The sequence below is a fragment of the Lontra canadensis genome, unplaced genomic scaffold, assembly GCF_010015895.1.
Source record: "Lontra canadensis isolate GAN:19392208 unplaced genomic scaffold, GSC_riverotter_1.0 scaffold7, whole genome shotgun sequence".
In the NCBI taxonomy this organism is placed as follows: domain Eukaryota; kingdom Metazoa; phylum Chordata; class Mammalia; order Carnivora; family Mustelidae; genus Lontra; species Lontra canadensis.
This window is the reverse complement of record NW_022631001.1, coordinates 22,910,052-22,933,098: the sequence shown is the minus strand read 5'-3', so window position 1 is coordinate 22,933,098 and position 23,047 is coordinate 22,910,052. Positions and strand designations below refer to the sequence as shown.

Sequence of the window (23,047 nt, the reverse complement as noted above, 5' to 3'; positions counted from 1 at the left end):
CCAAAATCAAGGTGTTGGTCAGGCTGGGCTCTTATCTAGAGGCTCTTGGGAATAATCCGCTTCCAACCTCATTTAAATTGTTGGCAGAATGTGGTTGCTTGCAGCTGTAGGTCTGAAGTGTACATTTACTTGCTGGCGGTTAGCCAAGGGCCAGCCTTTGCTCCTAGAGGCCTCCCGCATTCCTTCTCACATGACCCCTCTATCTTCAGACCAATAATGTCCCATCAAGCCCTTCTCACAGTTCAGATCCTTCCAAACTTTCTCTTCTGTTGCCAGCCAGAGAAAACTCTCTGCTTTTAAAGGGCTCCTGTGATGAGATGAGGCCCATCCAGATAATCTCCCCTTGCCATAAATATAAAATAATCAGGGGAGTAACACCAGGGCATGAAGGCCAGGGGCCATCTTAAAATTCTGACCACTATCCCACCCTTCAAACTCTCATAGAAGGTTATACTTTCCCTTCTAGGTTCATTTTTAAAGGGAATCTCCTTCAGGGTTCATGGCTGAGTCATTCTGTGATACTCCATCATACTTGCCTCTAGTAGACATTCAGTACGTATCTAACAAATTGTTTTGCATTAAATAAATTGTAAGATAAAAAAGATGAATAGAATTATCCCAGACCAAACTATAAGAGTATCTGTCCAGCTGAAGGAGCACTGTGCACTTGACAGTTCATTGCCATTTTTGTCTTGTTTTCCTTTTGCTTTTTTTGAAACTACATTTATTTATTTATGATCAGCCAGAGAGACTAAAATAGTGGACACATGGGCTTTAGACTCCAGTGCAATTCAAGTTAGGTCAGGAGAATTCTATGAAGAAACTTGAAAAGCATGAAGTAGATAATATAGCAAAATTAATATTTTAAGGGAAAAAATCATTAATGAGAGAAAAGAGCATTCTGGAAAACTGTTCCATTTAGGGCACCTCGTTACCAGATTCTTTTAAGGAAACTGGAGGGAGTTCAGAGACATCAAGAATGATGAAGAGCCTGTAGAGATTAATTTACAAGCAAAGATTTAAAAAGACTAAGCATGTATAACTTAGCTGAACAACAGCTGAGTAGAGATGTAGCTATTGTCAAATGAATGATATCAAGAGAAGGAATGTGTTTCTCTAAAGAGTTGAGAGTGTCTTTCCAAGTATTGGAATTAAATGAAGAATGAGAAAACAACTTTTTCTAACCAACTTGTAAGCAGTATTTAGACTGTTGGGGTGTAAAGTATCCATTGAATTCAAATCCCAGCTCCTCAGCTTGCTTACCTATGAAATTTCACACAACTCCTTTAACCTTTTAAACTTTATCATGTGTAGAGTGAGGATTATAGCACCGATATCATGGGGTTATTATGAAGATTAAACGAAATGACGTAAGTAAACAGGTTCCATGCCTGGCACAGATTGCAGGTTGAGAACAGTAGATGCTATTGAGATTACCGTTATCATCATCATTCTTGAGTGGTTAAGAGTTCAGAGTGCTAGGGTACCAGCTCAAGCTCTACCACGTGTGAACCCTAAGCCTTAGTATCCTCAGTTGTAAGAGAGTGGTAGTGAGGACTGAATGAAATAATGCAGTGTGAAATGCTTAGCACAATGCCTAGCACATAACGAATCACTCAGGAAATACATTAGCAGCTCTAACATTATTTTCATTATCAGTAACACGGTCATTATTCCACCATGGAACCTGGCCAAAGGCTTAGAGTATAATCAGTTTCCAAATTTCCCCCATTTACAAGCAATGCTGTACACATATCTCCATTTCTGCCATTATCACACACCCCCCTTCATATACACACATTGTTCAGTAATTATTTGTTGAATTGCGTTAAGTAACTTCTTCTAGTGATCCTGTCAGGTATTTGTGGTCACTGTACATTGCTGGGGAGATGTCAGAATGGGTTTTTCTATTCCTTATGTAATCAGATTTATGCCAGCTGATTTAAGGGCATTTTTCGTTCCATATAACTGATGCTTAGATTTACCTAAATTTCTATGAGAGAATTCCTGCACTCATAATAGCATTTTCATTTTTGACTTTTATACATGTAAGAACTCCCTGTGGCTCCTTACTGCGAATAGGATTGTGGCATTGTTGTAAACAGAATCTTCTCTAGCTAGATTAAGTAGAAATGGTATTCACTAGAAGATGATTGGTTAGAAGGTCTTATGATGAATCAGAGGGTATTAATCAGATATATTAGGTATTCATGAGAAGTAGCTTAGAGGAACTACAAGTGGGCCAGAAGAAGATACACAGGTGGCAAGAAAAGCATATGAAAAAATGCTCAATTGTATTATTGATTTGGGAAATGCAGATTAAATGTATAGTGAGATACTACTACCCACTTACTAGAATGGCTAAAATTTTTAAAACTGACAGACAGGATCAGGTCCTGATGATGTCGTAGAGCGGCTGAAACACTCAGACATGGCTGGTGGGAATGCAAACTGGATAGTTGCTCCAGGTAACAGTTTGGCATTTTAAAAATACAGCTAAGCACATATCTTCCATTCAGTCCAGAAATTCCATTCCTAAGTATTGGTCCAAGAGAATAAAAATACAAGTCCAAACAAAAACCTGTGCCCAAGTGTTTATTGCACCTTAACTCATAACAGCCCAAATACGAAACAACCCAAATGTCCATCAGCTGGTGTCCAGATAAACAATTGGTGGCCTGTCCCTACAAGGGACTACAGTAAAAAGGATCCATATACAACATGGATAAGTCTCAAAAACATAAATGAAGGAAGACAAACACAAGAGGCCACATATTCTGTGATTCCATTTATAAGACATTCTAGAAAACAGTTTCTGCCTGATTAGACTGTGATCTTCTTGGTCCAGTGTAGCTCTTTGCACCAACATGGCATCAAAGTCAGTGAACTGGAAGCAGAAATGCTGAGTTTGAACTTTTTAGGGATATAGCTGCCAAGGGAATCGGGAATCCAGGTTGGTCAAAGGTCAATACAAGGTAACACAAGGTAGTTTGGGGTAAATCAGGATGCACAGGATTGTTAACATTGACGGCAGGAAGCTCGGTCTGACAGTGTGAATGTCTGCTCCAATGGATCCTGTAAAGTTCGTCCACTCACGTAGCCTTTAGCCTCCAGAGAACATGACCTTTCTTTGATGATCATTAGTTAAAGCTGATTGCAGTTGCTGTCAAGGGTATGATCTGCCTGCCTTTGACAGATGACCCGCTCTGCCTCGCTTGGCCATCTGCAGTGTGCTTTGCTGACCCTCTTTAGCAATGACCGAGACCACACTTGCAGATGAGGTTGACCCCAGAGTTGCATCAGTGTAGTAGGGCTTCTAGCTCTTTTCCGGCAAACATAACTCTCTGAAGCAAAAGACTAGCTTAATTAAAGTACTTGTAACGTGACAGATTTTGCAGTGATAAGTTTGGCTCAGATGTAACCCGTGCTTCATAAATACAACATGGGATATAAAGAAAAGACCCTGTTGTTAGAACTCAGCACGCCTAGATTCTGCTCCTTAGACTCAACCCGTTCAACCTTAGGGACATTGCATGACCTTGTACTTCCCACGCAGGGTCACTAAAGCAGGTGGGCTGATGCTTTCAGAGGTGCCATTCAGCTCTAATATGAATCCCTTGACTCTAACAGTAGTTGATAGTATAATTGGGAGGAAGAATAGAAGAAGCATTTCCATTTCTTAGACTTGACTTTTGGGCTTTTCTGAAGCCTGAGGTCAGTTGTGTCCAGTGTTTATATTAAAACATACCTATTTTGGAAAAGAACTGGCATGGTTTATAGATGGGGATGGAAAAGCACTTAGGTTGTACTCGCAACCAGAGACCCATAATCGGTTTTTTTACTTTTCCTTAGAGGTATATTTTGCAATGACTCACTGTAAGAAACAATATTATTACTCATATTAAATATTCTTTAAGTAGCTTTTCCATATCTTTGAAAGAGTTGTAGTTTCTTCTAAGAAAGCAGGTTTTATTTTTGACATGGTGGTACCCTTTTTTTTAAGCTCCTCATGTCGTTCTTTTCATGTCCGTGAAACCTTAGGATTTAAAAATGAATTGAAATATTGGTAACTAGGCCAATAGAGATGTTTGACTACATAAGCCAGAACCCCAGAGTTAAGATTAAGTCTTTGATGCATATGTACATTTTTAATTTCTTATTTTTTCAGTTCCTATAGACCAGTTCTCTTTGTAGTCAAATTCATTGTAATCCCATCACGAAAGTGTTGATCTTTTAGTAACCTTTATTGAAGCATTGTATTAATCCACATTCCCTCACGGTAACAGACGGTTTGTATCAAACATATCATGCAGCTTAGCTCAAGTCCCATATGGAACTAATAAGCCACGCAGTAAGTGGCCTTGTGTAGATGAATATAGTTTGGAAGGGTATGGGCGTGTGTGTGCGTGCGTGCGCATGCGCGTGCCTGTGTCTGTTGTCTAAACTGAATTTCTCCTGCCAAAACCTAAATGACAAAATGATTCCTGAACCCCTAGAGTCTTTCCTGGCCTGGAAAAATTGTGTGTTTAAAAAATAAAAATAAAATTGAGCACTTTGATATTAAATTAGGTCTCTTAGCTCAATAAGCAGATGCTCACTGAGTACAAGAACTCAGCATTTATTCCTTAGAAGTTCAATCACACTTTATTTTAAAATATGGTCTACAGAGCTGCAAATGGTCTTACCTAATCAGTGGAGCACCATTTATCAACTGTAGCAACTAGTTAATTTCAGCTACAAAGGCTCTAAAGTCATAGTTGATCAGTCTTAATTTGGTGAAACACACAGTGAATGTATAGTGATTTGAGATGAAACCAAGATGTGGCTTTGGAGAAATAGTGTATTTTTATACAAGAAGATGGTGTGGGAGAGGAAAATAGAGAAAGATATTTAATGGAATTGACATGGTTATGATTATCTGTTGAGGTCTAAATGTATTCTTTGCCCTAGTTTTCTTTCCTTGTGCTTGTTCTAGTAACTATAAAGTCAAATCTTCCTGGTTATTTTAGTATAGGGATTTTCTTTTGCTAATAGACAATAGCATTTGTTCATTTTTCCAGGGAAACCACCGGACATTGCTTCTTCCCACTTCCCCATCTAATTTATCATGTATGTATAGTTTTCACCTACTAGCCTACTCTACAGTTGCACAAAAGCTTAATTGCTCCCATGGAGTTCTAAACCAATCAAAGTAAAGCTGAAATTCAAGCTAATTGAAACCAAAATTCCACTTAAAAAGTGGAACTTTTTAAACTGCTTAGACTCTTTGGGTGGTGGTGCAGTAGGAAGTTGTTAGAAAAGGTGTTTATTTCAGAGACTAATTTGAGGCAGTTAGACAGACCCAAAGTAGTATTTTATTTGCCTGGGTTTCTTGGCATCTGCCTTCTTTAATCAGAAGTGAGAGCAGACAAGCTCTTTAGGGAACTGTGGTATTGATAGTAGCCCGTGAGGGCAGGTTTGGATGGAACGTGAAGTAAGATTTTATCAGAGGAAAGAGTACTTCAGTCTTTTAACCTGCCCTTTAGAGCTGCTTTTGGAGTTGTTTCCTCATTCAGTCTCCTGCTTAAAACCCTGTCCTAGATTCTCACTGCTAACAAGGTAAAGGCTGAACTCCTGAGCTTAGCGCTCCAGGTCTTTAGGAGCTTTCATGACTGCCCTCTCTAAACATCAGGCCTCAGGAGTTTCCATCCTCTGTCAGTATCCCAACTGAACTCTTACAATAATATGATGAGACAAACAGTGCTGGTCATGTTCTATAGACAAGGCACAGATTGGCTATGTGACTTGTTCAAGATTATCATACGTTCCATGGTGAGAGCAGACTGTGAGTCCAGGCCTGTCATTCCAGAGACAGAGCTGATTCACACTGCCTACCCTGGTGGACACAAAATAAATACTTGCTGGATGAAAGAATAGAATGTGTAGGAACTTAGTAAATGTACTTCTTCCTCCCCTGTCCTGTCCTTGTCTTTTCTTCCTCAACCTAACTCCTATTTCTTCCTGTTTCTACTAATACTTCACCAGAGTTAGCTTGTTCAAGAATTATTTAATAAAAAGTAAGATTTGTTTCTTTCCTGAAGTATTTACATTTTAATAGTGGCTCAGCTCTTCCTGACATAGTATAGCATATAAGACTGAACCCCGGGGTGCCTGGGTGGCTCAGTGGGTTAAGCACCTGACTCTTGATTTCAGCTCAAGTCATGATCTTAGGGATGTGGGATCAAGCCCCATGTTGGGCTCTGTGTTCAGCACAGAGTCTGCTTGTCCCTCTCCCTTTCCCCTGTCTCTCTCTCAAATAAATAAATAAAAGTTTTAAAATTAAAAAAGATCAAACCCCACCCTACCCCTTTCATTTTTATACACTTCCCCGGAGGTGTCCAGAAAAGTACCTGCCGTAGACTCTTCCGTCACACCCACCCCTCAAGGGACTACGTAAAGACTGGACACCCTCTTAGCCACATTTGACTTCTGACACCATCAGAAATGGCACCGACTGGGCTGATGTGCTTTCCTTGCTCACATTGTGAACATGCACCATGCAAACCATATTTTTATATTAAAATCCTTAGATGCATGGTGCCAGCCTATAATTTTAGAGCCCTTAAAAGGAGACTCACAGAACAAAGGCTCCTAGAGATGTTGTAGTTTAGGAGCGTTTAACCTGCAAGACAGGATGCCTGCCTGTTCTCTGACTCTACTCCACCACTTCCCTATAGTTAGAGCGGTTCCCTGTTTGTTTTACACTTTGGGCTATAGGTAATATTTCATTTGAACAAAGGATTCCCGGGCTATAAAAAGAAATTTGAAAATTCTTTGGCTAGCCCTCACTCATGATCATTCAACAGAGCTCTGTCCCCCAGATCTTCTGATCATCCATGTCACATACCCAGTCTTTCCATTTCCCTGTGCAGTTGTTTTAAAGATATTGACATGTATTATGTTCATTGCTGCCTCTTTGGAGTGCTTGCAGCCAGAAGCTTAGTAAGTGAGTAAAAATTAGCATTTAAAAAAGTAAAACAGTATAGTTAAGATTTTTTCACCTTGACTTGAAATCTCTTTTTTCCCTTTTCTGATTTCTCATTCTATTTGGTTAAGTGATAAGCCATCATTGAACACCAGTTTTATGCCCAGCCTAGTGGTAGATGCTATGATAATGAAAACATATAGAGCATATATGTATTAAAATTGCAATAAGTATAGTTTATTGAGCACTTACTATTTACCAGATATTGTTTGGGGTACTCCAGATACTTTGTCTTATTTAAACGTTACAACAGCTCTGCAAGGCAGATAACATTCACCATTTTACAAGTAAGGAAACTGAAACTCCTCAGAGAAGCAAAATGACATCCAAAGTCAGACAACTAGGAAGTGAAAGCACTGTCACTTACAGATCTCCATTGAAGCTCATTGCTGTCATGATGCCTCTCATTGTCTCTCATATTCCATTGATTTAACTTACTAACAAATATTTATCAAGTACCTACTGAATTAGTTAGGGTTTTCCAAAGACAGTACATGCAAACATGGTGTAGGAAGAGATTTGAGGAGAGATGTAAAATGCTTCCTTGTCCTGGAGTAGTCAGAGAGAACCACCTACAGGAAATGGAACTTGTGTTGGCTCTTTGAGAATGGATAGAATATGGCCAGATGGATGATGCCTAGAGAGAGACTTAAAGACAGAAAATAGAGCTCCATTGAGTACTCTGTAAAAGGTATAAGGAAGTTTGTTAGCCACTTTTGAAATGCTGCCTGATAAATTAAATATCCTCCTTTATGTCTGCTCCCTAATGAAATACTACTAATAAAGATAAAACAGTTTAAATTTGCAAACTCATGAGGATGAAAAGAACAGAAGAGACAAGAGTGAGTGATAGTCAACAAAATTTTAGAAGAATGCAAACAAATAAATGAGTGATAAACTGAGTTGATAGAATGGAGAAAACCAAAACCTAAAGCCTTCAAGCAGCACTGCAATTCAAGCCACAGGACTCCAGAAGGACTTAGGAGGTATCAGGTACCTCATAGAGCGAAGAGTAAGGAATAGGTCAAAAGACGGGCTTGGCAGTGTCTTTGCCAAGTATCTCTGCAGGTATAATAAGAGACGCGTGAAATACTGATCTAACAAAAATGTGGTATTGAATATCTTGAGGATAAAGGAAGTTTATCAGGGAGGATAGTTAAATCCTCATATTCTTTAACAAAAAATCAATAGATGATGGATGGGTGAGGGGATAAAATGTTTGTGTAAGAGAAGAGTAATATAAAAGCTGAATTTTTATTTTTCGTAATAGGAACACAGTAGATGAGGTCTAAAACTGGGAAGAATAGGAAAGAACAGGAAAATTAATACAATCATATTATTTAGAAATATGAAGATAAAGAAGAAACAGCTAAAAGTAGTTGCTACTGAAGAGCAAAGAATTTGCTTTTTCATTATAAGCCTTGGAGCAATTTAGGCTTATTAAATAGTATGTGTACTTTATTTTTAAAATGTAATATATATATATATTATATGAATTTTTTTGGTTTTATATGTTGAAAATTAACATTTAAGAAGTTCTTAAAAATTCAAAATAATTCAAAAATTCAAAAAAAAGAATGAAAATAAATTCTAGCCTTATAAAATCAAAAATACCACGAACAACAGGTGTTGGTGAGAATGTGGAGAAAAAGAACCCTCATGCACTGTTGGTGGGAATGCAAACTGGTGCAACCACTGTGGAAAACAGTGGAGAAGCTCCTCAAAAAGTTACAAATAGAACTACCCTATGATCCAGAAATTCCACTACCGGGTATTTATCCAAGGAAAGCAAAAATAGTAACTTGAAAGGATATATGCACCCCTATGTTTATTTGTTTATTGAAGCATTATTTACAATAGCCAAGATCTGAAAGCAGCTCAAAGGTCCATCCATAGATGAAAGGATAAAGAAGATGTGACATACATAAATATTACACGTGTATATACATGCAGTGGAAGGTAAGAAGATGTCACACACACACACACACACACGATATTACTCTGGAATATTACTCAGCCATAAAAAGGAATGAAATCTTGCCATTTGCAACAACATGCATAGACCTAGAGGATATAATGCTAAGTGAAATAAGTCAGTCAGACAATGTGATTTCACGCATATGTGGTATTTAAGAAACAAAACAAGTAAGGAAAAAAGAGACCAAAAACAGACTCTGAGATACAGAAAACAACTGGTTGTTCCAAGAGGGGAGGGGAAGGGGGGATAGGTAAAATAGGTGATGGGGACTAAGAGTACAATTACTGTAATAAGCACTGAGTAATGTACAGAATTATTGAATCATTATACATGATAAATGTTGCATCAGGGTTGATTATATTGATTCAACATTCATCATACAGTGTATGTGTAGTAACTATACTTGGATTTTAAAAATAAATAAAAATTTTTTAAAATTCCAGCCTTGGCTTTGTCCTTTGTCAGCTCTGTGACATTGGGCAGGACACTTGCCTTACTGAGCCTTCATTTCTTCATTTATGAAAGGAAGGAGGTTGGAAAAATGATCTCCAGGATCTCTTTAAGCTATAATATCCTATTCCTATGATTCTATGATAAAAATGATAATGCAGTATAGCAAATATAGAGGTAGAGGCTCGAATTTTCCATATTTTCCTTTTTTGGTTGAAATCAGTCTTGAAGAAAAATTTTCATTGTGGTCTCTGCAAAGAATGCTACAGCAGCCTTCCACTGTGGAACCTGGGGCGGCAGTTGACTATGTACTGGCTCAGGGACACAGAGCTTTGTGTTATTTCAGTATGAGTTAGGGTTTTTTTTTAATATTTAATATTTTTCAGTATGAATCACAGGTGAAATTTCCATGCCATGTGTAAACAATTTCACTTTTTTATTGAAACAATGAATTCAGGAATGTCACATTGGGATATCAGCCATTTTACTTTTATCAATGTATGGAAAAAATGCTTTTATATTAATTTAAGAAATGATGTCATTTAATATGGAGTAGATCTTATAATTCAAGGTCAGCAAATCTCGGGAGGTGATTTAGGTCACCAAGCTAGCTTTGGAAAAGGAAAAGGATATTTTCCCTCTGTCTTCTCAAGTATTTCAACCAATTTTCCTCTCAGACTTTGGGGTAGATGGTGGAATAGCAAGGTTGTGAGAATGAGGCTGTAGCTAATAATATCTTTGTTATTGAAACACGTGGCCCTGGAGAATTTATTTCCCCTTTCTGGCCTTCAGTTTCCCCACCTGCAAAAAGAAAGGATTAGCTTAAATTGTATTCAAAATGCCCTTTTACTTTTAACATTCTGTGTTTCCTTTTTCCTTACTTTATGTGTGTGTTTGGACCATTCAAGAGATCTGATTAGGTTTGGGGGGTTTTCCTTTAAAAGTTCAGGGTAGTGAGAGTAAACTCTTCTCTGCTAAGTGTCATTCACACTTAAGTTAAAAAAAAATCAGTTCAGTACTAGATACAAAAAAAAGAACTATTTTTTTGTTGTTGTTCATAGTGGTTTTATTTTTTAAGAGGGGAAAATATTTAGAAGTTTGATTTTGTCACTTTTTTTTTAATTTAATTTTTTTAAAGATTTTATTTATTTATTTATTTGACAGAGATCACAAGTAGGCAGAGAGGCAGGCAGAGAGAGGAGGAAGCAGGCTCCCTGCTGAGCAGAGAGCCCGATGCAGGGCTGGATCCTAGGACCCTGAGATGAAGGCAGAGGGTTTAACCCACTGAGCCACCCAGGTGCCCCTGATTTTGTCACTTTTAAATTTAGGTGCTGGAAAAGTAAGACTTCACAAGTGATTATCCTTCATGTTTGCACACCAGTACACAGTTTACAGAGTACTTTTTACATATATGTCATTTGAAAAATACATTTCTACTGTACCTTTACTGTGTATTTGATGTGTGTGTGAGGGAGAGAGAGCATGGATATGAATAGGCACATATATTCACCGCAGATCTCTGTCATGACCAGTTAAGGAAGCAAATGGTGTTCAGAGACAAGGAACAGACCATGAAAACCATTTAGCAAGTTACCTAGGTACACAGAAGGACCTAGGGTTGGAAAATCAGTTCTAGCAGAAATAAGTAAGACTAAGACCAGATCCATCCATAGGCCATAGTGCCTATCATACCAGCTCTATAGCTCTGTGTACTAGTTCTGGACAAAAGGGACAGTTAGGAATCCAAGAGAAAAACAGAGCACATTGTCCTCAAAAGTGGCTTGCTATTTATTTGTTTAGCAAGCATTAACTGAGTGCTGGCACTGGCAGACACTGTTGGGGATTAGAGATGAACACAGCATGATCCTTAACCTTGGTTGTTATACAAAAGGAAAGAGTCAGTGAAGGATGGGCTGAATGTGCCCAGAGTATGTAATGCCAGCCGTCCAGTATCGAAAACAAAATACTGAAGGGCGCCTGAGTGGCTCAGTAGTTAAGCATCTGCCTTCGTATCAGGTCATGATCCCAGGGTCCTGGGATCGAGCCTTGCATTGGGCTCCCTGCACAGTGGGGAGCCACCTTCTCCCTCTCCTCCCTGCTCATGCTCTCTCTCACTATCTCTGTCTCTCTCTCTCCCAAATAAATAAAATCTTTAAAATAAATAAATAAATAAAATACTGGTTTTACAGTGTATGTCCCTGGAGTTGATGTTAGCCAACGCTACAGGGCTCTTTGAAATATGCTGATTCCATAGTTTGGCATTCTTTGTCTTCTCCAGCTTTAGGAAACAAGGGAGCAGGAGGTGAAAAGGCTACCTTAATTTTATTTATTTATTTGTTTATTTATTTGAGAGGGAGCACATACACAAGCTGGTTGGGGTGCAAGGGTGGGGAGAGAAGAAGCAGACTCCTCACTGAACAGGGAGCCCAGGACCGTGAGATCATGACCTGAGCCAAAGGCACACTCTTAACTGACTGGGCGATCAAGCGCCCCAAGAGTCTCCCTTTAAATACCATAAATAAGTGTGGTCAGTGATGTTGGGGTCATATATTTACATTTCCTCTTTTAGAGTTCGAAAGAAGAAAAAAAATGTAGTGAGTGGATTGTGTTTGGGAAACATTGCCTCGTATCTGGCAGAATTTCTTTTAATTCTATTTTTCCATCTTTGCAGCTAAGATATCAACATGGACTAGGGACTCCAGACTTGAGGCAAACCCTCCCTAACCTGAAAAACTTCATGGAACATGGACTAATGGTCAGGTGGTGAGTACCTTTATCTCTGACACCCAGAAACTGGAATGCGGATAATAATCCTGAGAAACTTTCCTGGTTTCCCCATTGCTCCTCACCTGCCTTCTGTGTTTCCTTCTTTATTAAGATGCCTGAAGAAAAGGAAAGGCAGCCATTTTCATGTGTGGGTCTAACCCCCAGTCTTGCTAAGCAAGGTGAAGCGTCCTCAGGAGGAGAGTGGGCTCAGGGGTATTGTTTGAACACTGGGAAGTCGGCTGGGTGCGGAATCCTTGAGTGTGATTCACAAAAGGGAGATGTGGGGCCACTAGGACTTCCTCAAAGAACAGGTGAAGGATATAACTACAGAAATAACAGCGTGATCAGTGGCCGTGAGAGTTAAGGGAAAAAAACCAGACAGTGAATAGGGTCAGCTTGGCAGGACCTAGTCTGAGACCAGGAGACACATACTAGAATGTGTCTTATATTTGATGTCAATGCCTGTTGTACCATGAGGGCAAATTGCTGCTTGCAAATGCTCTGTCAAGGTAGACTGGCTCTTTGAAAAAGAGAAGGAGCAAGGAAAAGTCTATTGCAAAAACACGAGATTGGTTCATCTGACTTAAATAAGTGGAAAGCTGTGTGTACTAGCCATTGAGTAATTCTCGAAGTTTGAATTTTGGGGTGATGGGCAGTAACTGACAATCACGTAAATGGAAATCAGGCCTCAAGAGCTACACAGCTGGTCTTCTAAAGAACACTGGCTCCTCGTCCGCCATCTTTCTCTAACCTGCTGGGTGAACCTAAAGTGTAACCTCTTAGAAACTTAATTTCCTCAGCTGTAATCCCTGCCCTGCTCCTCTCACCATTTTGTGATGAGAATAAATAAGAGGTTAGACAGAAAAATTACTTGTGGGGAGGAAGGTACAAGATTGGTTTCATTTTCTTCTGTGCCATAAGGATGAGCCTTGAGAATAATGAGAAAGCGACATCTTTAACCTTTATTTTGACATTTTTTATTTTTGTCCTTTTTGAACCTCAAATGCATGTTCTGGTTGTGTGATTTTAGATAGGACTCCTGTTAAGTCAATGCACAGTTGTTTAAAGAATCCTACTAGTCAGAATATCAAAATAATTAGAAATACCTAATACTGATGTGGACCTGTATGCCCTGAGGCATGAGGGATAGGAATTGAGTTTTAATGTAAAATAATAATGAACCAGCAGACATTTACTTAGTGCTGTCTCTGTGTAAAGCTCAGTGATAGGCACTCTGGAGGGTTAACGGAAAATGTAAGATTCTATCCCTACCCTCAAGGGGTTGTGATCTAGTTGGAAATAAGATATATAATTAATGAAAGGCTTTATAATACAAATGATAAATAACCTAAAATTATTTTTTAAGAGGCCACCCATAATACCACCTGATGAATCACTAAATGAACCTTGCTCAGTCCAGACAGCAAATTGTCCCAGTATTATTTATTGAAGACTCTGTCTTTTGTCCAATATTTGGTAATGTCATCTCTTTCGTGTACCAAGTTTACTTATATACGTGAGTCTGTTTCCAGGCTCGCAGTTCTGCTCCTTCATTTTATTTGTCTATCTATGGGCTAATACCACATTTTTAAACTATTATAAGATAAGATTTCTGTAAGTCATGTTGAGATTTGGGGTGCCCAATAAATAGTATCCTTTCCGCCCTAAATTTGGGACCATTTAAGAGAGGAGATACAAGAGACAGACTAATAGAAGTCACAATGTCAGTTTCATTACTGATGAAGCCTCTTGGAAAATATGACTTAAGATCTGTAATAAAAAGGGCTTGCAGAAATGTCACTCAAAATAAAACTTCCCTTCACGGTTGCATTGTGAACTAGAGAATCCCCGGCTTTTTCCACAGAGGCAGGCCCGTGACTACACCGTCGAGAGCAGTCAGAGACTCCTGTGGGAAACCAGATGGGACTAAGCCAAGAATACCCAGGTTTTATTTTTCACTCTAAATTCACCCATCAGAAAAGGCCCTTGTCCTCACAGAGAGAGTGAGAGGATGGAGAGAAGCCAGGAGTGCTACTCCTAAATCATGTTCCTTCATAGCAAGAAAAGGAGGATAGCCCCAATTTTTTTCTTGATGTCTGATAGGGTGAGGCTCCTACCTACGGTTCTTCGAAACTCTTTTGACTTTCCTTGACTTATGAATTATATTTGTATGATTTGACAGTTTTATAATATAAGGTCTTCCTTACTATGAACTTGATATCTTTTCCTAAAAGATTTTATTTATTTATTTATTTATTTGAGAGCAGAAAGAGAGAGTGAGCCAGGGAGGGGCAGAGGCAGAGGGATGAGCGGACTCCCCACGGAGCAGGGATCCTGATGGAGGGCTCGATTCCAGGACCCTGGGATTGTGACCTGAGCCGAAGGCAGACGCTTAACTGACTGAGCCACCCAGGGGTCCCCTGTATCTTTTTATACATTTTCTTTCTGTTTTTTAAATGTACCTCAATAAAGTTTTAAGATTTTCTTCATAAAGGTCTTAAACATATTTTATAAGTCCCAGGTACCTTGCCATTTTGGTGGCTATTATAAATTTTTTATTAATAGCATCCAGCTTTTTTGTGGCTACTATACAGGAGTACCACTGACTTTTGTATTTTGAATGCATTTAGTAACCTTGCTAACATTAATTACAGTAGTTTGTCTTAGATTCTCTTAGATTTTTCTGTGTATACAATCATACTATTTTAGTGAATGATGGCATTGTTTCTTCCTTTCTGTTTTTACTTTTATTACTTTTTCTTCTTATATTTTATTATTAAAGAGGAGCAGCAATAGTGAATAGCTTTGTCTTACTCCTGACTTTAAAAAGAATGCTTCTGGCACTGCTCATCGGGGAGCCTGCTTCCGCCTCTCTCCGCTGCTCTCTCTAATAAATAAATAATCCTTAAACAAAAAAAAAAAAAAAAAGAGAGAGATTGCTTCTAACTTTTCACCATTAAATACTATATTTATTGCAGGTTTGGATAGATATCCTTGATTAGCAAAAGGAAATTTCTCTCTATTCCTAGCTCACTAGGTGTTGTTTTTTTAAATCATGAATGTGTGTATTTGGGTTTTTTTTCCATTTTTTAAAATTAAGTTTTTAATTTTAATCCCAGTACAGTTAACAGACAGTGTTGCATTAGTTTCGGGTCTGCAGTATAGTGACTCAGCAATTCTGTACATTCCTCGGGGCTCGTCAGGATAAATGTGCCCTTAATTCCCGTCAGCTCTTCCAGCCAGCTTCCCACCTACCTCCCCTCTGGTAACCATCAGTTTGTTCTTTATAGTTAAGGGTGTTTCTCAGTTTAACTCTCCTTTTTTTTCCCTTTCTTCATTTGTTCTGTTTCTTAAATTCCACATGTGAGTGAGATCATATGATATTTGCCTTTCTTTTACTGGCTCCATCCACATCATTGCAAATGGCAAACTTTTATTCTTTTTTAAGGCTGAATAATATTCCTGTGTGTGTGTGTGTACACATACACTGAGTGTGTGTATTTTGAATTTTATCAGATGCATATTCTGAATCTATTGATAGCACTGTATTTGTTCTCCTTTACTATATTAATATGTTAGTAAGTATTAATACATTTTCTAATGTTAAATCATTTTTGCCTCCTGGGATGTACTGTACTTGGTCATGATGTGTAATGATTTTTTCCTATGTTATTAGATTCAGTTTGCTAATTTTTAGAGTATCTACCTCTGTGAACTGAGATGAGGCTAGCCTTGAATTTTTCTTTCTCATACAATAATCCTTGTCTGAATTTGGTAACAAGGTTTTAAAAGCCTTAAAAGATAAGCGGAGATCTTTCCTTTCTTTTGTATTCTCTGGAACAGTTTATAGTTTGTGTAAGATAAAAAATTATCTGCTGTAGTGAAGATCTGATAGAACTTAGCAAAAACCTAGTGTTTTTTTAATTTGTTGAGGGAAGAAGTATAGATTTTTAACTACTGATTTAATTACTAAAGGTCTATTTATGTTCTGTTTTCCCAGTTCCTCATTAACTACTTCAGTATGATTTCCAGTTCTGTCAGTAGACTGAAATTCCTTTTATCTAAGTGGATGCCTGTGGAACTCTATATTACAAAACCTAAATTTCACTTTTCTGTCCTTATCCTACTCTGTTCCACATCTGGCATTTGGCCTTCATCGAAGCATCTCCTCTCTTGTCTTCCTTAACACCACCTTCCTCTGGTTTTCCTTCCTTCTGCAGTTCTTCTCTGTTTTTGGTGTTCCTCCTCCTGTACTTACATCATTAAATATGGAATTCTCCATGGCCCCATCTTAGGTCCTCCTCTCTTTTTCTCTCTCTACGCCCTTCTCATGTGATCTCATCCATTCCCTCAGCTTTGAAAACCATTTCTGTGCTGATGACCCCCAAAGTTACACTTTCAGCGTAGATCTCTCTTGCCAACTCTGCCGAGTCAGAGATCTACTTGATGCTTTCCCATGGAGTATCACAGGCCCCTCAGCCTGGACATATCTGAAACTGTCTTCTTCCTGTCAGCAAACGCTCACACTGGGGCATGATCCTTGATTCCCGTCTCTTCTCCCCTCCCACCAGATCCAGTCTGCATAGTGTGTATATCAAATCCAGCCACTGCCGCCCATGTCCGCCATGACCGCTCCAGTCCAGGGCATCACCTTCTCTTGCTCCAGATGGCACTAGTCTGGTTTGTCTCCTAATTTCACTCTTGCCAACCCCCTCCCACCCCATGTTCATCCCCCACAGTAGCCAGAAGGGTCTTTTAAATTTTAACTATATATCTTAATCACTCCCTGGTTTCAGTGGCCAGAATGAAATTCACGCTCTGTCATGGTCTGCCTGCCCCTGCCTTCTCCTGTCCTCTCATGGGTGGTTGCTGTCCTGGCCTCCTTTTAGTTATGGGAACAAGTTCTCTCCTGACTCACTGCTACTCTGTCTAGGAGTCTAGGATGTGCTCTTCCCCTTCCTTCTCTCCCACCACCATCCTCACCTGTCCCCTCATATGGAGGGAGCAGTTGTAGAAAAGGCCCAATAGCTTTATTGGCAAAGGACAGACCACCTTGGCTAGCCTGTGCATTCACATTAGGAACCAAGAGAATCTGGGTTTTGTGGTCCTTCGAGCTTATACAATTTGGGACCGCTTTTCAAGAAAAAGAATATATATGACTTCAAATAAAAAATTAGAAAAACCTAAATACTTAAAAAAACAAAGTTGAAATAAATGACTGAAACTTTTAGAGATCCAATCCCTTTCTCCTGAGCTGACAGTTTACCCAAAATGCTTACAAAGAAATGCTTCCACATCACAACCTGCCTATTCTTCCTCTCCTAAAACACTGCGATTTCCAACAACTCTCCCTCGTAAGGTACAGAGAAAATAAATGGCTTTCTGAGCATGGTTGACCCATGAACCTATGGCAGTAAAACTAGAATCTAGGTCTCCTGGCACTGATGTAGTAAACCCATTAAGCCCTAAGCGCACACATTTACGCAGTGCCCCTCTGTGCCAACTGTGCCAAGCGCATTAGCACCGAGTGAGCAGCAGGGACCACTTTATGGTGCTGTAGTGAAAAATGGGCTACAGGTAGATGCAGAGCACCACAGAATGAGTGCTACGTGATGATTCCAAGTAGAAACCACTGCAGGAAGCCAGGCTGGAAGTTACAAATGTAAACAAAGCTGGAACAAGCACTTTTAGCCTCCAAGGAAATCTGAGAATTTCCTAACGCAACCGTGGACTGAGGAGTTACCTCCCAAGCCAGTGCTCCTTAGGGCAGAGGGTAAAAAAACTCACGCTCCTGAGGGATCCTCTTACATCTTTTGTAAAAGAAAACACTTCCATGTTCCGTGTGGTTGTTACCATTCACAGATTGGTCCCCGTGGAAGCAGACTTGCTGAATGTTCTTTTGGTGTCGAGGATTTCAAACTGGCTAAGAATCAGTGCAGTCACTGAATTCCTCCTTATGGTAAGCTTCAAAGTTACATGACAGCTTGTTTGTTTTGTTTTTTAAGGACAGACAGTGTGATTAAAATTTCTTTAATGACGGGATTTTTTTTTTCTTTCACATTACAGGATTCTGATCTAATATCAAAAGCATCTATCTGATTCATCCTAAAACTAACCCCTTTTCCTCATGAACAGACTTACATGGGGGCACAGTGCTTGGTGCTTTATGCTAGCTCTTTCCGAAAGAAGTCCCGTATTTTCATCAAGGATCACTTGATCCCATTGTAACTGCCAAGCAACACGGTTTTGAAAAGCAGAATTTCAAGTCAGAGGTTGTACTCTTGAGTCATTTGGTTAAAAGCCACCAGCCTGCCATTTAAACTTTACATTTTTTCTTTTGCTACTAATTACGGTCTCAGATGCAAATTGACGTGCACATGCGCAGCTGACACTCATGCTGAATCACGGTCAGGGAAGAATGTATACACGAGCTGCAGCTTGATGCCTGCCAGTAAGACGATAAGTTTAAAAACAGAGTCTCTGGGGTGGTTGTGAACGGGCTGCGTGATGGGGCCCCAGCATTCAGGTCCTGGGACAGGGCCTTGACTGTGTTTCTCCACTGCTCTCTCACCCATTCTCCACGGACCCCCAGACAGACCACACTCATTTCTGATTTCAGTTCTTTACTCAGACAAGTTCCCACTACGCAGAAGAGCCTGCCCTTGCCTCTGCCCTGTCCAAATGTTGCTTTCTCACTCTGAGTATGTCCGACCTCATTCATTCACTCACTCAGCAGGCACAATGGCAGATACCAAGTTAAATACGTAGTCCCTCGGTAGCAGAAGTTCACTTCTCCCAGGAAGTCTTAACCACTCGGCTCTTGAGTCGCTGAGGACTGTGTCTTTATCATCCTGTGGTCCCAGCGTGGCATCAGGGAAGCCTGGAGTTATGTGAGTGAATGAGTTAGCCATCCGTCTTGTTCTGTTCATGGAATATACTCCTTGAACTTACATTCAAGGAGGGTATAGTCTATTTGAGGTAATGAGATGGAAACAAGCAGTACATAATGGAAAATAGAAAGTATGAAGTATTCTAGGTAGATAAGTTCTTTGGAACATTCAGAGGGAGTCATTGACTTCCTGATGTAGGGGCTGTGAGTGAGACCTGGGCTGAGCCTTCACTAAAGGAGGCAGCATTCAGTGGACCTAGAGCACAGGAAGAATTTGGGCATGTGAAGACTGGAGAATAGGACCGAGTAGGTTAGGGAAACAGTTGCCCGGTCATACTGAGCCTAAAAAGACTGTGGTTTTGGAATACCAACTCCACCACTAACAGTCTCTGAAAATTCAAACAAGTTTAAGCTGTCAGCTTCAATTTATCTATAAAATGGAGTCATTAGTGCCTACCTGATAGAGTCGCTATGTGGGTTAAATATAGAGACGTCTAGCATACTGCCTGGCACACAGCAGTCATGAAGAGGTAGCTGTCATTATAAATATGTAGTGGATAAGTGAATCATAGTTACTATCTCTGTCTTCAGATGTTAATCCAGCCTTTGTTATAGGTATTTTGTTTTTCCCTTAATATCTACAAACAGGTATGGAATATGGTTCTTGGTCACATTTTTTAATAGTGGCTCAGGCCATCTTGTAAGTTAATGATGCAAAATAGTCATCTTCTCCCTCTTGCTTTCCCCAAGTCCTTTATAAGACCCTTTGAGAGCCACAGAGATAAGTATCCTACAGATCTTTTTGCCTACCTACTTTTTTTGGTACCTACCTTCTTAGGTGCCTTTCATATGGAGTTAGAAGTTATAAATAATAAGTCTCTTACTTGCAAAATGTTCCATGTTTTTATTTAAGTTTGCAACAACCTTGCGGGGGCAAAGCAGATAATCACCCTTTCATAGATCAGAGAACCAAGACTTAGAAAGGTGAAGTGAAGTGAAGTGAGAGGCACCCGGGTGGCTCAGTCAGTTAAGCTGATTCTTGATTTTGGTTCAGGTCATGATTAGGTCATGATCTCAGAGTTGTGAGATGGAGCCCTGCGGCGGTAGGTGGTGGGCTCTGTGCTCACGGGGCGGGGGGCTGTTTGAGGATTCCCTCTCCCTCTCCCTCTATCCCTCCCCCTGTTCTCTCTCTCTCTCCCTCAAATAGATAAATAAATATTTAAAAAAAAAAAAAAGTGAAGTGAATTGCCAAGGTCACATGCTCCTAAGTGATGGAGCTGGGGCCAGAAACCCAGATATCTGGCTCTTGTCTTTTTATCACATGATGCTGCCCCTTCTTAATCAGTGGTCATCCTTCTCCTTCTCTGCCCTTCCCCAGCCCTCCTGTCTCTGTGCCACATGATTTCTAACACCGTTACCTTCCACAGGGAAATCTACCAGAGTCAAGTCCAGAGTACTAAGAAAATACACTGCTGTGGTATCAAGGCAGCAGTCCTGGTGAAAACACTCTTTGAAGCTTATCCTACCCCGTATACTCAGAGAGGGAAGAAACTCAGAATCAAAAAACTTTGTGAAGAATTGGGGAACTTTAAGACCAAAAGAAACAGAAATGATTATATGTTTCATCTCCATTCCTCAAGAAATAAGAAAACTGAAGGAAGCACATGGGTTGGCCTAAAACATATGTTTGCTCCCAGTGTTTGCCTTCCCCCAATTTTATGTTTTGTTCTGTTTGTTTGTTTGTTTTTCAGAATAAGACATGATAAAAGTGGGATTTCAAAACCATCTGTCCTGCTTTATATGTAGAGTTTTTCATTCCAAGTTTAATTTTTCTCAACTACAGAGCTTAAACCAGCAACTTCATGCAAGGCAGCGTAATACAGCAGAAGGAGCACTCAACCTAGGAATCAAAAAACGTAGGCTCCAACTTCAGCTCTGTCACTTAATTTTCATTAAGTTAGTAGCACCAGCTTTATTTCCCAAGCATAGTTGCATGGAGCAAATGAGGTCATGTCTAAGTGAGTGATAAACTAAAAAGGACTATGCAAAGTATTGTTAAGTAGGATTTATGCTTTTAACAATTCATTAACTGTCTCCTCTGCCTATAGCGCTATTTAAGAGACAAAAAAAGATTCAAAAGTGTAAGGTAACTCCTGCTCTGTTTAGATGACAGTTGTTTAGTTTGGAATCTAAATGAGTGGATAAGACAAATTAATATTTTGAAGGACATGACTTGCAAGAATTTCCCTGTACGTTGTGCATTCTTGCTGTCACGTTGGGCCTGGAGCCTGAGACCCAGCTTCAGTGGACAGTCTGGTAACCGCTGGAGGTCAACCTTGGTCTGAGTTGTTTGACATTTTAGGACCAGGCGTGCAGTTTTTACAAAGACCACGTCAGTTTCAGTGACCTTATTGAAGATGGGACGCTGAAAAGAAGCATCGTTGACTATTCTGCAGCTTGCTAGAATAGTTCTCCGGATTCCTTCTAGCACTTAATGGTGGGACTTAGGAAGGAACAACTAGTGGCTTTGTGTCGGGTCATCTCACTTAAGTGGTATAAATCTCTAGATGGCGTTTCTGGGACCTATATTTTAACTAGTCTCCCATTCCTTTTCATAAATAGAGAGGACCAAGCTGAACAGCTTCGGAAGAAAGGAAGGAGAGAAGAGAGGAAGGAAGGAGAGAGGGAGGAAGAGGAAGGCAGGAAGAAAGGAAAAGGAGGGAAGGAGGAACTGGCACATTTTAAGAAAGTCCCTTTTTTAAAACTGAGGATAATGAAAATCAAGAGCAAGTGGGCCAGTCTACTTTTTTTTAAATCTGAAGGTAGTAGTATAATAGTTTAGCTTGTAAGCCAAGCTATTCACCTTTGAAAATGAAGCAGTATCCAGCATTAACATTTTTTGAAATCCTCTTTAAAAAAAAAAAAAAAAAAAAGCAAATGTGTCCTCTTTCCTTCCCTCTATCATGCTTACACGGAATTCAGCACTAGTTTCTGGCAGGTGACCCTGAGGGACTTAAAAAACATGCTGTCTAACTGATGTTAGTTTTTAAATTTAGATCAAATGACATTGTCTTTGAAGTCTCAAGTGTACCACTTAAGGTAGCGGCATCAGATGGGCTTGCCTTTCAGAGTACCTCTTGCAGGCTGGCATCCTTAATATGAAAAGTGAAGCCTGGTCAAAAATAAGTGAAAAAGAAAGTTTTATTGAAGTTATTTACTCCAAGATAGCTATTTTAGAAGGAACCTTGACAAGTCATCTTGTTGCCTCTAGACAGGAACACACAAGGCATATGGGTATCTGTAGTATTTTAAAAGACCTTGGGGGACCAGGCTTCTTCCATAACTCATTCCAGAGTTTAAACACCCTGGCTTCAGGAAATTCTTCCCTATATTTAACTTACAGGCCCCCTCCTGCGGTTAACACCCATTTCCGCTTTTTTCTGTCTCCAGTCAGGATGGAGAACAGCTGGCCAACATCCTTTGTGTGCTAACCCTCCATCAGTGACAGAAAGTCATTTGGGGATCCCTGGGCTTCTTTTCTCAACCCCCAGCAACCAAGTCTTTGAACCAAACTGGACTCTTTTTCTCTTTGTTTTTATGTGTGACTTGTGTACTTCTGTTAATTCCTTCTGATTATAAAATAATATGTGCTCAATGAATCAGATTTGGGAGGTGTAAAAATATACAGACGAAGGAGGAATAATAACCCCACAATCTAGGAACAAAAACCGTTGTTGATCAGTTTTCTGTGTGTTTCTTTTATAGTTGAGATCCTGTAGTCTATACCAGCGCTGTCCAGTAGAAATATAGTCTGAGCCACGTGTGTAAATTTAAGTTTTCTGGCAGACATATTATAAAAAAGTAAAAAGGAATAGGTACATTAATCTTACTATTTTATTTAATTCTAATAAAATCCAGTTATAACTCCTCAACATACAAT

The 23,047-nt window shown here is 39.6% G+C and overlaps 1 protein-coding gene across 2 annotated transcripts in view; it reads left to right on the top strand.

Annotated features, from left to right (window-relative positions):
- The window catches only part of UVRAG (UV radiation resistance associated), a 292,228-nt gene that overhangs the window by 255,635 nt on the left and 13,546 nt on the right, over window positions 1-23,047 (top strand). For both annotated transcript variants that reach the window (XM_032853034.1, XM_032853035.1), the window contains one exon: window positions 12,124-12,215. In XM_032853034.1, the coding sequence (XP_032708925.1) occupies window positions 12,124-12,215 (92 nt within the window). The remainder of the gene's footprint in view (window positions 1-12,123; window positions 12,216-23,047) is intronic.